Source organism: Dromaius novaehollandiae, chromosome 11 (assembly GCF_036370855.1).
Source record: "Dromaius novaehollandiae isolate bDroNov1 chromosome 11, bDroNov1.hap1, whole genome shotgun sequence".
NCBI lineage: Eukaryota > Metazoa > Chordata > Aves > Casuariiformes > Dromaiidae > Dromaius > Dromaius novaehollandiae.
Genome location: NC_088108.1, coordinates 10453428 through 10465792, shown reverse-complemented (window position 1 = coordinate 10465792; position 12365 = coordinate 10453428). Strand labels below are relative to the sequence as shown.

General features: G+C 47.2%; 1 protein-coding gene across 1 annotated transcript in view; it reads right to left on the bottom strand.

The window, feature by feature from the left end:
- The window catches only part of NRK (Nik related kinase), a 108433-nt gene that overhangs the window by 67512 nt on the left and 28556 nt on the right, over nt 1-12365 (bottom strand). Inside the window, exon 3 of the mRNA XM_064518227.1 lies at nt 5722-5778. Within this exon, the coding sequence (XP_064374297.1) occupies nt 5722-5778 (57 nt within the window). The remainder of the gene's footprint in view (nt 1-5721; nt 5779-12365) is intronic.

The window sequence follows — 12365 nt, the reverse complement described above, 5'->3', positions numbered from 1 at the left end:
GCTGACTCCCAGACAGCATGCAGGAAATCACCCATGAGCAAGGTCATATTTCTCCTCTGCATGTGGCCAGGACAGGATCAAAGGGAGCTGAGAGCTTGTGCTGATGCCTTCTGAGAGGGGAAAGGGCTCTCCTCCCTTGGGGACTGTCGACAGGGTCCACATAAGGGTGGAAATGGGCAAGTGAGGAGAGGAGGCAGAGAATAAGAACATAATCACTGCCCCCAGTCTGACCGTGAAGGTCCTGTCGCTGATACGGGTTTCTGGTAATGGATCTTTAGGGAAGAAAGGCAGAAAAATGGACAAACAAGAGAGGATTCCTCCCCCTGCTCTACCTCCCTGCTCCTGCATCTTGTCTACTCCTCCTACTAGGGCTACAAAATCTGTTGGGTAACAATATTAATCTTTGGTAAAGGCCTTCTCCAAATTACTTAAGATCTCTTCAGATCTTAAGGGTTTTTTTTTGTTTTGGCTTGTTTTTTTTTTTTAACTCTATCTGCATGAACTTGCTCACTGGTTGTGCCAGACAAAAGCTTGCCTACTGCGCCCGTCGACACTGGCACACAGAGCTTTCACAAAGTTCCTCTTAGGGAGCTGGAAGACCTCAACCACTTCCTCAGAGTTGTTACTTCGTTCTCAGCTCTTCTTCCTCTGCCCCGTTCACTGGATGGATTTTGGATCAACACTGGTGTGGCTCTTATTTGAGTATTTTCTATTCCTCTGCAATCCTGCTTCGGTGCTTTTAAGACAACAAAGATAGCATGTGCCTGTCTGTGGAGACAGCTGGAATAGCAGGTAGGCACATCCGCAATTACTGGCAAGACCAAACAGTGAAGTCGTGTGTGTGCAGAGTGTTCCTTTTCCATAACCAGCAAGAGGAACCCTGCTCTATCTCACGTCCTTATTTATTTACCTGGAAGGCTGGAACCTGCACAGACACAAACTACTCTGTCCTCCCAGTGCTCGAGTGAGTTTGGGAAAGACTACTCCATTTCAGATGGAGAAACCAAGGCAGAAGCATGATACAGAGTGATTCTGTCCCACGCTCCACGCCCGAGGCCAAGCCAGGAATTAAACCTGGCCTTGCCAAGGCTCAGCCCCACATGCCCTGTGAGCATGGGGATGGGAGACAAAAGCATCCTCAACTTATCAATACATGCACACGCTCAGGACTTCCATTTTTCACCACCCTTGTCTTAGCGTTACCATCAGCCACATTTCCCAAGGGTCTTGAAACTTGCTCTTAAATCACGTTGCCTAAGAGAGGAAACAAGCTCATAGATGTGCAGGTGCAAAAAGCTGTTTGCCTGCACAAACCAATGTGCTTCTGGGCACAGATGGCTGCATGTGCAAAGATGACAGGTTCATGATCAAAGGCTATGTTTGAAGATGTGGGCCTATCTGCTGACATTAGGAAGCAAAGAACTAGAAGGCACACGCCTCTGACCTCAAACAGAAACAAGATGAGCAGCTGATAAACACTCCACCAGGAGACCCCTTAGTAATGGGGCAGCACTAATGACAAGTTTCTCATTTAAATGTTATTGTGCTCTCTGAAAAGACTGAAAGCAGATGACAGGGAATGGCCTGCTGCAGAAGAGCTCCTTGATCACCTGCCATAGATCACCTGCACTGACAGCCTAAAAGAAAAGCAGCAAAAATTCAACCACTTTGCAACCCTTTGCTTGCTTGGCACCACCAGATAACAGGAAGCAGAGCCTGCGTGGAGAGGCTCACGAGCACACATTGCCCTCAGCTCCACTCCACCGATTTCAAAGGGCTCCCACTGCCCCCCCCATAACACGCCACTGCAGCACTTCCTGACAGATGTCCAGAGGATCCCACAGTGACCACAGTATCCTGCTGCTGCTCTAAAGAAAGCAGCCCAGGGCTGCAGCTCATGACAGCCAAGGGCAGATTTACTCAGCTCTTGGTGTGCCTCAGATCTCAGAGCTGAATAATCACAGCTGGAGCTGGGCAGGGATTTTCTGATGAAATGATTTCTTGCTGGAAAAAAATGCAGATTTGGTGAAACAGAATCTTTTGGCAGAAACATACCCGTTTTGATGAAACATTAGCTGAAATTCTTCTTAGGCTGGATTTTCCGGTGGAAACAGGATGCTGGGGGACAGAAACCCACTGCAGAATATCAAAGAGGCAAGGAAGCACCTCACCTCCTTGGGGCATGAGATAGCCTGCTTCAAACCCTTTCTCCCCAAGTCAGACAATACCAACCCTGCTACTGAGCAGCCTCCCAGGTGAGTGACCGAACCACAGATAACCTGCGCTGATATGGGGCTCTGTCAAACCTGCCCACTGGAATTGCCCCACTTTGAATAAGAGTTTTACTGGAGGCTTGAACTGGAGGAGTCTTCTTAGCAGGGATCCAAATCACAAGGTCATTCTAGGCTGAGTGTCCTTCAGCTATTCTCCACTTTTTCTGGACAGCAGTGAAGGAAAAAAGATTGCATTTGTCTTTTTTTTTTTTGTAATCTTCCCATTTTCTATCACATGAAATTTTCACTCCCTACACAAATTATTCCCTGTGCAGCACTAATCAAATCCTATAACCACCCAAAGATGCAAATGACCACAGCAGCTAAGAGCCTCCCATCTCGCTCAAGCAGGTTTACTACGACGGTTTCCATTTTGCACAGGCCAAGCTCCTTGTGAGATGCTGCTCTCAGGCACAATTTATATGCAGGATATTGCAGATGAGGATTTCAAGATTTTAAAGACCTTATTTAATGCCTCGAGTCAGTTTTTCAAGCCCAAAGGAACAGAAAATAACTTAAACCTGAGTGAACTAACAATGCAAGAGAAATACCAAATCCTTGGTAGGCACTGAATTTATCACACTGAATTTCTGGAGATTTCTACATTACAGTTAGGACCCACTATTATTGTAAGAGGCTTCAGTACCTAAACGCAGTGAAGCAGAGAAAGGATATTCCTACTTTACAGATGGGGAACTGAGGCTCAGAGATGCCCTGGACATGCACTGCATTCAGTAGCTTCAGCCTTACCCAGCTGCATCCATGCTCCTGCCTACTGCAGCTGCACAGCAGAAACACACTGGCTTCAACCGGCCTGCAAAACACCCCCATGTACTCTGCAGCACAGCAGGTCAGGAGCATGCGCCCAGCCAGCCAGACGGGCTCAGGCAGCCGGCAGTAACCCCGCTTCGTGCAGCTGCACAGCCTGCCCCGTGCACCCCGACCACCCTGGGAATTCGCACCGAGGTGTCCAAAGAGGTTTGGGGCCGCAGCTGCCTGCCCCACCCTGCCGCCGCGCACACAGCGCTCGCAGCCCGCTGCGCTAAACTGAAAGCAGTCGTGGTTTACAGTAACACACGGCGCTGCGAGATGCTGTGGCTGAGGAGAGGACACGCCCGCCCTGCCGGCGCTGGCCCTGGCGCAGAGCACACAGCCGCAGGGGGGCTGACGGCCGCCCCGGCACCCGCTTCAACCGCCCCGCACGCATCTCGCAGCCTCTCGTGGCGGCAGCGCCAAGGCCTGGAGCACATCTGCGCTGAAGCAGAGCACTGGATCCAGGTCTCGGAGGCCTGTGCCCTGACAGCGGGAACACGGCCAACCCAGCACTGCCAAAGTGGAAGTAGCAGCAGAAATCCCGGCACTCACCCGGCACCAAGGCCAGAAAGCAGAAACGCTCAAGTCCAACAGAACCAGACTTGCTCAGGGCTCGGTGAGGGGGAGAGCACCAGGGAAAACCCCTCCAGGTGGCTGCACCAACATGCTCACTGGTGAACTCCTCAACCGCCACAACTGCTTTCGTGTTAAGTGACTCAACATGAAAACAGCACGCTCTGCCATCATTGCTGCTGAGTCCCTCAAGCAATGGGACAGATTCCCCAGTATGATGTTGCCTCTCTAGCCCGGAAAGAAGCAGTAGATCAAGCCTAACCAGTTCACTATGGGAGCTTACAGCAGCTTTTTGTTCCTAAAACCATGCAAATCTGTCAACGTGAATTCCTGAATCTGGACCACTAGGTTATCTTCAATTTAAATTTTGCTTCCAAGCAAGCATTGCTGGACACTGCATCTTGTTGCTTACAGGCAAAGTAGGCTGTGTTATGTATAGCAAAGGGAAGGAAATCTTTCCAAGGTTCCCTTCCTGCAGCTTTTGCTTCAATTGTTTCATCAAGGAAGGGACTGTCACTCATGTTAACACTATGGCCCCTAAGTGACATCTTTGGCCAACCCTCAAACACTGCTGACTGACCCAGCAAGGCATGAAAGCAATCTATACAAAAGCTCTGGATCAGTTTGGAGTCCCTGACAGGATCCATCCTTTCAACTCCTTTGTCAAGGCACGGAGGTGCTCCGATCTCAGGCATCTGTCTGCAACTCAACCCCCCCCCGCAAAAACATCAACCTTGGGTTTAGTGACTGCCATTTCTGTGAGCAAAAGCACTTGATGAGATATAGAGTTAAAAGCACAATCCCATCAATCTAATACAGTGTTCATTAAAAAACAAACAAACAACCCCCCCACACACACCTTCCTGTGTGCACAGAGCAAGCCTGTGGCAATTCCACTCCACGCGCACGTTCCCCAGAGGCAGCCGCCACAGCCAAGCCGCCCTCGGAGGTGCCTCGTGCAAGCCTCCCGGGAGCACCTTGCTCAGAAGGGCGACGTGCAGTTCAGGCTGCTCGCCTTTCAGGGCTGCCTTCCTACACCACCAGTGGAGAAAGCTGGCCTGGACCTGGTCTACGTGGAAAGGCCCAGGCAGACGCTAATTTGTTTTGCTGTCTTCTGAGACAATCAAAGGATGTACGAAAACGCAGGCAGAGCCTGCTTGTGCTTGCCCAAAACATTGCCGCAGACATACCCCCGGTGGACGCTGGGCTTGGCCCAGAGTACCTGTTCCTTATTTGAGGCTATGGCCCTTCCACAACAAGACAAGAGGACTCTAACTTTATCTCGGAGCTTTACACTCCTGCCCAGGGCACATGCATGCTGCCAGAGGGGCAGAACGGGGACGTGGTCTCAAGCGAGAGTAGGTGCATGCTGCTGCACTGCAAACGTCCAATAAACTTGAGAAGAGGAAGTCGGGAGTCTCCGCCACCTCGCTGGAGCTCAGGCTAATATGGCCTTAAGGAGGCAAGCTGCTCCGCTGCTGCCTGTGCTCTTAAAAGCAGGAACAAAAAATCAATACTTAGCAACTTTTTTGACATCATGTTCTAACACTGACACCACTTTATAAATGTGAGCAGGGACAGCGCCAATTAAAGTGTCTCCTTCGTTCATCTGTCAAGAAACAACAAAAAAGCGCTACATTTGCATTTCTAACATGTTCCTGCTTGCTAGCTGTCAGGGTAACGGCTCTGAGGAACGGCTGGCATGCGAGGGGAGAGGATGTGATGACACACAGCAGGGGCAGCACGGAACTGCAGGAAACCTTTTACTCGCTATCTCTGGAAACAGATAATCAACCAGAACTAAGCAGGAAGAGAGTTCTCCTCTTCATTATTACAGGCTAGCACAATTTGCAGAAGTGCACTCTCCAATCGCTTTGCCACCTTTGGTCAGTTACGATCAAAACCAAAAAATCGATTTGTATTAACACCTCTCAACACTTTAAAAAACAAGAACCAGTTCTCAGCAACCATAATTTATACCACCAGATCATCTTTCAAACTATCTACAGTCTCATGATCCATCTCACCTTGACCACAGCTTTTTTGTTTACTTTGAACTTACCTCAGTAACATTCATCACTTTGATTGCTGCTAGCTGCCCAGTCTTAACATGGCGACCCTGTTAAAATAACAAAATACTGTAGGTAAAACAAGTATACAGACTGTATAAACAGTAGCATATTATACATGTTAAAGTTAGATTTGAGTACTGGCTTTCAATGACATGTCAGTAACCATCTTGTGATACAGAATTACTAAGGCAAAGTTTGCTAATATGTAACCAGGCCCACTGGGTTAAGTGAGTTGCCTGAATTTCCCTTTTAGCATAAACAAAGCAGAAATGTCGGAGGACCTCTGTTCTCAGAGCACAATGTGGAATAAGTTTATGGGTCTCCATCTGACTCCCATTTAACAGGTGCTGTCACCCCACAAACCTCCTCTTCTGGGAAATCTCAGCACGGACCCAGCAGGACCAAGCCAGAATGACCTCGTCCTGCAATCCAGCACCGCAGCGTGCTGGGGAAACACGGCATCCTGCAGCTGCCACTGTCCCCACCTCCCCACCCACCATGCTCGGGCCCCTCCCAGGGTAAAGAGAAAGTTTTGGGCTTCAGGACTTCAGTCTGGCAACTTCTATATGGCCACGAAGAAACTAAAGCTGTACATAACTTTTTTCAAGGCCTTCTAGTGTGAAATGCTTGGCTTTTAGTACTCTCACTGCAGCTGAGTTAACTATGGCTCAGCTACCTCCTGAAAAGCATGCAGAGGCTTTGTACCTAAAATGTAGTCCTCTACAACGGTGGGGAGGAACTCGCTTACTCGTGTGTATGCCAACACACATACCCGCATCTCACTCATGAAATGCCCACACCCCATGATCATTGTTAAGCAACTGATAACTGGTAATTTTAGAGTAGATAAGTGGCTAGTTTTTGAAGACAAAGTCAGCAAAAGGGAGGAAATAGAGAATAAAGCCATTGAAAGAGCAAACATGATATTGAGACTGACCAAATGTGGTTCATAAGGATGTAAATTGGAAACCAAGATGCAATCAGAAATCTTGCTGTAAATTGCACAATTTCTCAGTCTGGTTAGATCAAGTGGCTCAACAGATGCAAAGTACAAGTGCCCTGTCATAATAACCAACATCAGTCTTGTAGTGCAGGATGGTATCAAGAGGGTTGTGTGAACAGTGGATTGGCTACGCATCCTCACTCCTCCCCTCCATCACTCCCTTATGATCCAAATGTTCAAAATGGGTTTGAAGCTTTAAGACTGCAATTTTATTCCTGAAATAACTGCCTGAAAAGCTGTACATCGAAATAACTAACCAGCATCAGTTAAGTAAGCCACAGAAAATCAGGAAAGCAAATACAAAATGCTGCAGTTCACAGACAAAATGATTTGCAGGTGCAATTTACACCTGCAAAATTAAAAGCTGGGTTGATGTTATTTTGAAACGCAGGTCCTATCTGTTCAAAATTGTATACGAGTGTTATTTGTAGGACTAAGCAATTTTGCATCAAAGAAAAATGATGCCTCGTTCTCAGGCAATATGTCACAGTCATGTTTTCTTTTACGGAAAACTAAATCCTGCTGAGTTTTTGTATATTTTAAGTGTCCTCTTTCTGTGGAAGCACTCCTGGGATTGCCAAGCTCTTTCTCATCAACGAGAATGATAGGATTTATGTATTATCGCAGAGCTCAAGAGGAAGATGAACGAGGCACACCCTCCCTGAGCGACGACACACACCCCAGCGCGCCTGACTGCAGATCGCACAGCGATGAGCGCTAGCCCCAGCAGATGCCTGCGCTGGGTCAGCATCCACGGCGGCTGACATCAAGCCTGGTGAGTGAGCTTCCTCCGCTCAGCCGCTGCGCCTTTGGCGGAGGCCATTGTTTGCAAAAGTTTCCAGGCATTGAATATCTTGGCAATATAGCAAGAGAGGGCCTTCCACAAAATACAGTACTGCTGGACACACTGGCACCCTGATTTAACTCCAAAGTTTGCCAGGAACTAAACATGCTGATAACACCGCAGCTCTGGCCACTACACACTGCAGGCAACCAACCCATCTAGCTGACGAGCCTCGCTTGGGTTGCTGCATATTCTGCCAAGAGTAATGTCAAGAATCAACACTGATTTTCATAATTACAATAAAGCATGGAGACATATTTCTCCTCTTTACTTAAAAAAATAAATATATGTCAATAGTAGGCTAGCATTGCACAGGATATTGGAAATTCATCAGAATAAGGAAGGGGGAAAGGCTTGACATTCAATTTTGATTTCAAAACATGAGACCTGGTCAGCTCTTCCTCTGTGGAGCAGACATCTTTCATCTTGAAGCCACAAACATCTCCGCTGCATGCAAACCTGCTGTTCTCAATTACTTTTACCACTGTAGATGAGAAATGCTAAATCTTGGAAAAATGGTTCGGAAAATTAGCATTCATGGGAAAGAAATCAGCACATCCTTTTGTTTTGTGGGTCATGCTTCACCTTGGCAGAACATATGCACTCCCACTAACAGAGCTGCACAACTCCCCCCCTGCTCCTGCATTTCTAAAAGCTCCCATGTCTGCAAGGGGGCTGGCTGCTGGCCGAGACGACCACCATCTGCGCAGAGAGGGCAGGATCATTCCCCATCCTTGTCTCAGCACCAGCTCTTCCTCACATGAAGCAAAGTTATTACTAGCCTCAGGGAAACACATTGGCCCATATTCAATCATCCCTCTGCACAGGCTCACCTGCAGTAAATGCTCTCTGACTGGGTAAAGCTGCCTTTTCATGGAGGTATATCACATTAACTATCTGCGCTTCTCACCCTCACGCTCTCCTTTACGCTCCTTTATCCTGTAGCAAAATAGAGGCTCAATGCACATGAGACTCCAAACCCTTCTCCAGAGTGGGAAAGAAGAACAGAGAGTAAAAGAGCAGCAAAAACTAATTCCTGTTAGTTCACTTCCATTTTCAAATCACAAGTTCTTTTCAATAGCTATTATCACAGCTTTGGAAAAGGGGTTTCCACGTTTCTTGGCTGCATCAAGCTTCAGAACTTCCCTTTTTCCTCCCCCCCACAGAAGTTTGTGCAGGGAAATGAAGAAGGCAGCAAGTTAACTTCATGAAAAGATTAACATACAGATGTGTTTGCATCCATCTTTCATCACTTATCTGAAAGGCATGGATTCTGAGACCAGAAGAAAAAGAGAAGAAAAAAACAAAATTCCTTGAAAGTATAGCTAAGTATATATAACATTTTAATCACCAGATACTAATCTGAACACCACTTTGGCAAAATGTGATTTACAGATTTCAATTATACCTGTACCTTTTCCTAAAATAAAGGATTCATAGTTCCAGTTGTAAGGTCCTTATCTTGGACAGAGAGATGGAGCTCCTCAAAAGTCTCTGCCCTTGCTAATGTAGGTAACAAACACAATGCAGCAGAATTACATAGCACACACCATCATTTCCGCTTACCTCTGAGATCGTCCCGATAGACACACAAAAAATCATTTTCCTTTAAACAATGTCAAGGGAAAAGGTAGTAAGAAATATGGTAATAGGCACTGGAGACAAAATAATCAAAGTACCCGGGAGACTTCCTATATTTTATTCGAGAGCCTTCTCCTCCCCAGACCCTTAGTGTCTATTTGATTGGTTATGAAAAGGGAGCAGAAACGATGTCTAATGTCTCACGAAACAACAACAGTCCCCACAGGGTATTTTCCCATAAGCAGTGGCCACGCACGAAAAGGTGAGCGTGCAACTACAAGACCGCGTGCCAAGAGGGCTCACGCCTGCTTGGGCGGACGCATGCTCGCATGAGGAAGACCCTCCAATGCCTGTGCAGCTTAACTGAGCAGCGTAATAAATTGCATGTTACAGCTGCTTTAATACACAGACTGTGACTATTCTAGCAGCCAGAATTAAAATCGCAGGTTTCTGTCCTTTATACTGTTTTTTCAAGCTGTTTAAAGTTCTTGATGTCTTTAAAAGCAGTAAACATCCTGAGCTGAGCCCTGGAGTTCTTGTTAACGGATGGAGATCAGTGCCTACGTAAGGAAAGGTTTCAGGGCCTGGCCCCTTATTTTTTTCATTTATCAATAAATCTCAGAGGTTAGGCAGAGTTCACGGGAACCCATACACATTGCTACTTCTGTTGCAGCCACAAGGTTGAGCATGTTTGAATTGTTTTCAGAGAGGTGATATTCTGTTTCTTTCGTTTAAAGCTCCTAGGAGCCATGGCCTGACTGTTTTCACTGTTTCCTGACTGAATGCGATCAATAGATGCACTTCCAGAGAAAAGACAACCTACAAGAGTTCATCCTTTCTGATTTAATCCAGAGATCTATTCCAAGGGAAGAAGCACAAGAGGCACTGCACTACCAGCCCTCCATGGGAGCTCATCCTCTTCAGATCACTAAAGGGAATCAGTCTGCTGTGATGTAAGATCCAGCACACATTTCCTCAGAAACTGGACTGAGTGGAGTCATCTGTGGATCCCCATTTCATTAATAAAATGTTTCATCTTTCACCCAAACGTTCAGTTTGAGAGCACATTGCAACTCTTGAGAATGCAGCCAGAACATTCAACATTTCCACCTGCAAATCATGCATATTCCTACCCAAGAATACAGCATTAAACACCATCAAGCTCATACAGAGCTTAGACTTGAACAATTCTGAAACTCAGTGACTTTTTAAAACAGAAGTTCCTGCCTACATTGTGGTGAGGTATCCAAGCTGGAAGAAATTCCCCCATTAGCCTTGAGTTAGGCCAAATTCCTCCTCTCCCCCCCAGAAATAGCCCCACATAAAGTCTGTTGCAATTGGCAGTGAGCCACTACAGTAACACTCTGCAAACCTGGAGTCAGCTATATGAATTTTTCGAATCTGCGCCCTGCTCATCATGGCCACATTTGTGGGAGATGCTTCATGCCAGAGCTCTAGCTCTGATGAGCTCCAACTGTATTATCTCAGCAGGGAGACATACATGGAATGGGACAGATCACTTGATGTTATTTCTACTACATATGCATTTGCCTTCTTAATTCCATTAGATAAAGGCAACCTTTATCTACATCCTCTGCTGAGAGCCAAGACACGTATTATTCAATGCAGATCAAAAAAGAGTACCAGCATTAGTTGTCAATCTATTAGCTGATAAAAGGGCTTTACAGGAATTAAGTATATTTATATAAAAGATGCACTCAGTTATGGACAACACTTCTTCCTATTAGGCCCAAGCAAAAGTTTCTGGGACTCTCAGGCTCAGGCCGCTATTACAAACAGAGACCCAAGATCCCAGTTCTCAGTGGCATACACCTGAGATGGTAAGACGCTTCCACTAGCGGATCACAGCTGGAAAGTTTGGTTTGATAACTTCCTTCCTCATAACCTGCAGACCCCTCTCCTCCTAGGAGTGAACAACAGCACCCACAGGGCTGTCTCCCCGCTAGTGATCTGACAGATCTGAAACGGACAATTTAAAGTATAGACCATGCAAGGCACATGTCCTGTGACTGACCCCTTCCCCTCCTCTCGTGTTGATGCTGCGCTCAGTGCCAAGGCAGCCCACAGCAGTCCTATCACATGCTTCCTTTTTGGCAAGAGGTGTTCATTTATTTCCACGTTTCTGGGTCTGTCTGATGTAGCTGTCCCCATTTAACTGCAGCAGGAAAAAGTGCATGCGAAGGATAGGAGCTGTCTGCCCTAGGATCCCAGCACAGCACATGGCTGGTAGTTTTGACTGTGTGAAAGTCCCCTTATCTGTCTCCATTCCCTTTCTGGACCCCAAAGCACAACCCTCCCTCCCTTAAAAGCAGCGTTTGGCAAAGCTGCAAGACTCCTACATGCAGGGATATCTCAGAGACGCCAGAAGCCTCGGCACTTGCCAGCTTGCACCTCGGTGCTCATGCCCAGGGCAATTTCACATCAAACACATGCTGCAATCAGCCACACTGCATGTGCAGTGCACGGACACTGCGCACAGGCACAAATAGGTGGAAACACCTGTGCAGGGGCTCCTCGAGTCCCAGGTGACCTTTTAGACAGCACTGCCTGCCTGTGTATTTCAGAAAGCTGGTAAATACCACTCCTAGGACCTTACATGCAGTTCTAGAATCTGCACTTGAGAAAAAATCCTGACTGTTCCAAGTGGACAAGGCTTGCAGGGCCAGAGGACTTTTCATGCAAAGGCTCTTCTCGCAGGAGAGCTAAGGCAACCTGCTGCCACCCACTCTCCAAGAGCAGGGTGAAGGCCCAGCTGTTTAGCTGCAAGCTGTTACTGCAAGGGAACTTCAGCCAGTTGGTTTCCTGTTCAAAACCTGCTTACAAACTTCGAAATTTGAGCCCATCTCAGGTAAATCAGTGTGTGGCCCTGCGGTTGCTGACAGATCGCCAGCTCAGGTTTCCGGGCCCCAAAGGATGGGACCCACCCTTTTGCCTCTCTCCTCGCTACCCCTTCCACCCTGGTAACACAAGGAAAGCCTTTAAGAGACTATGTGCCAAATGAACAATACTCTGCACGGGGCTACAGGAAACTCCATATTCTGTTCCACGTGACCTTAACGAAGTCATGATCCTTCTGTTTCCCCTTCCACCTACAGAGGTCTTTTCTGCTTAGACCTAGCTCTTCAGAAGAGATGAGCAATGCTTGCTAACACCAGCCCCGGCCGGACTGCCAACACCAGCCTTGA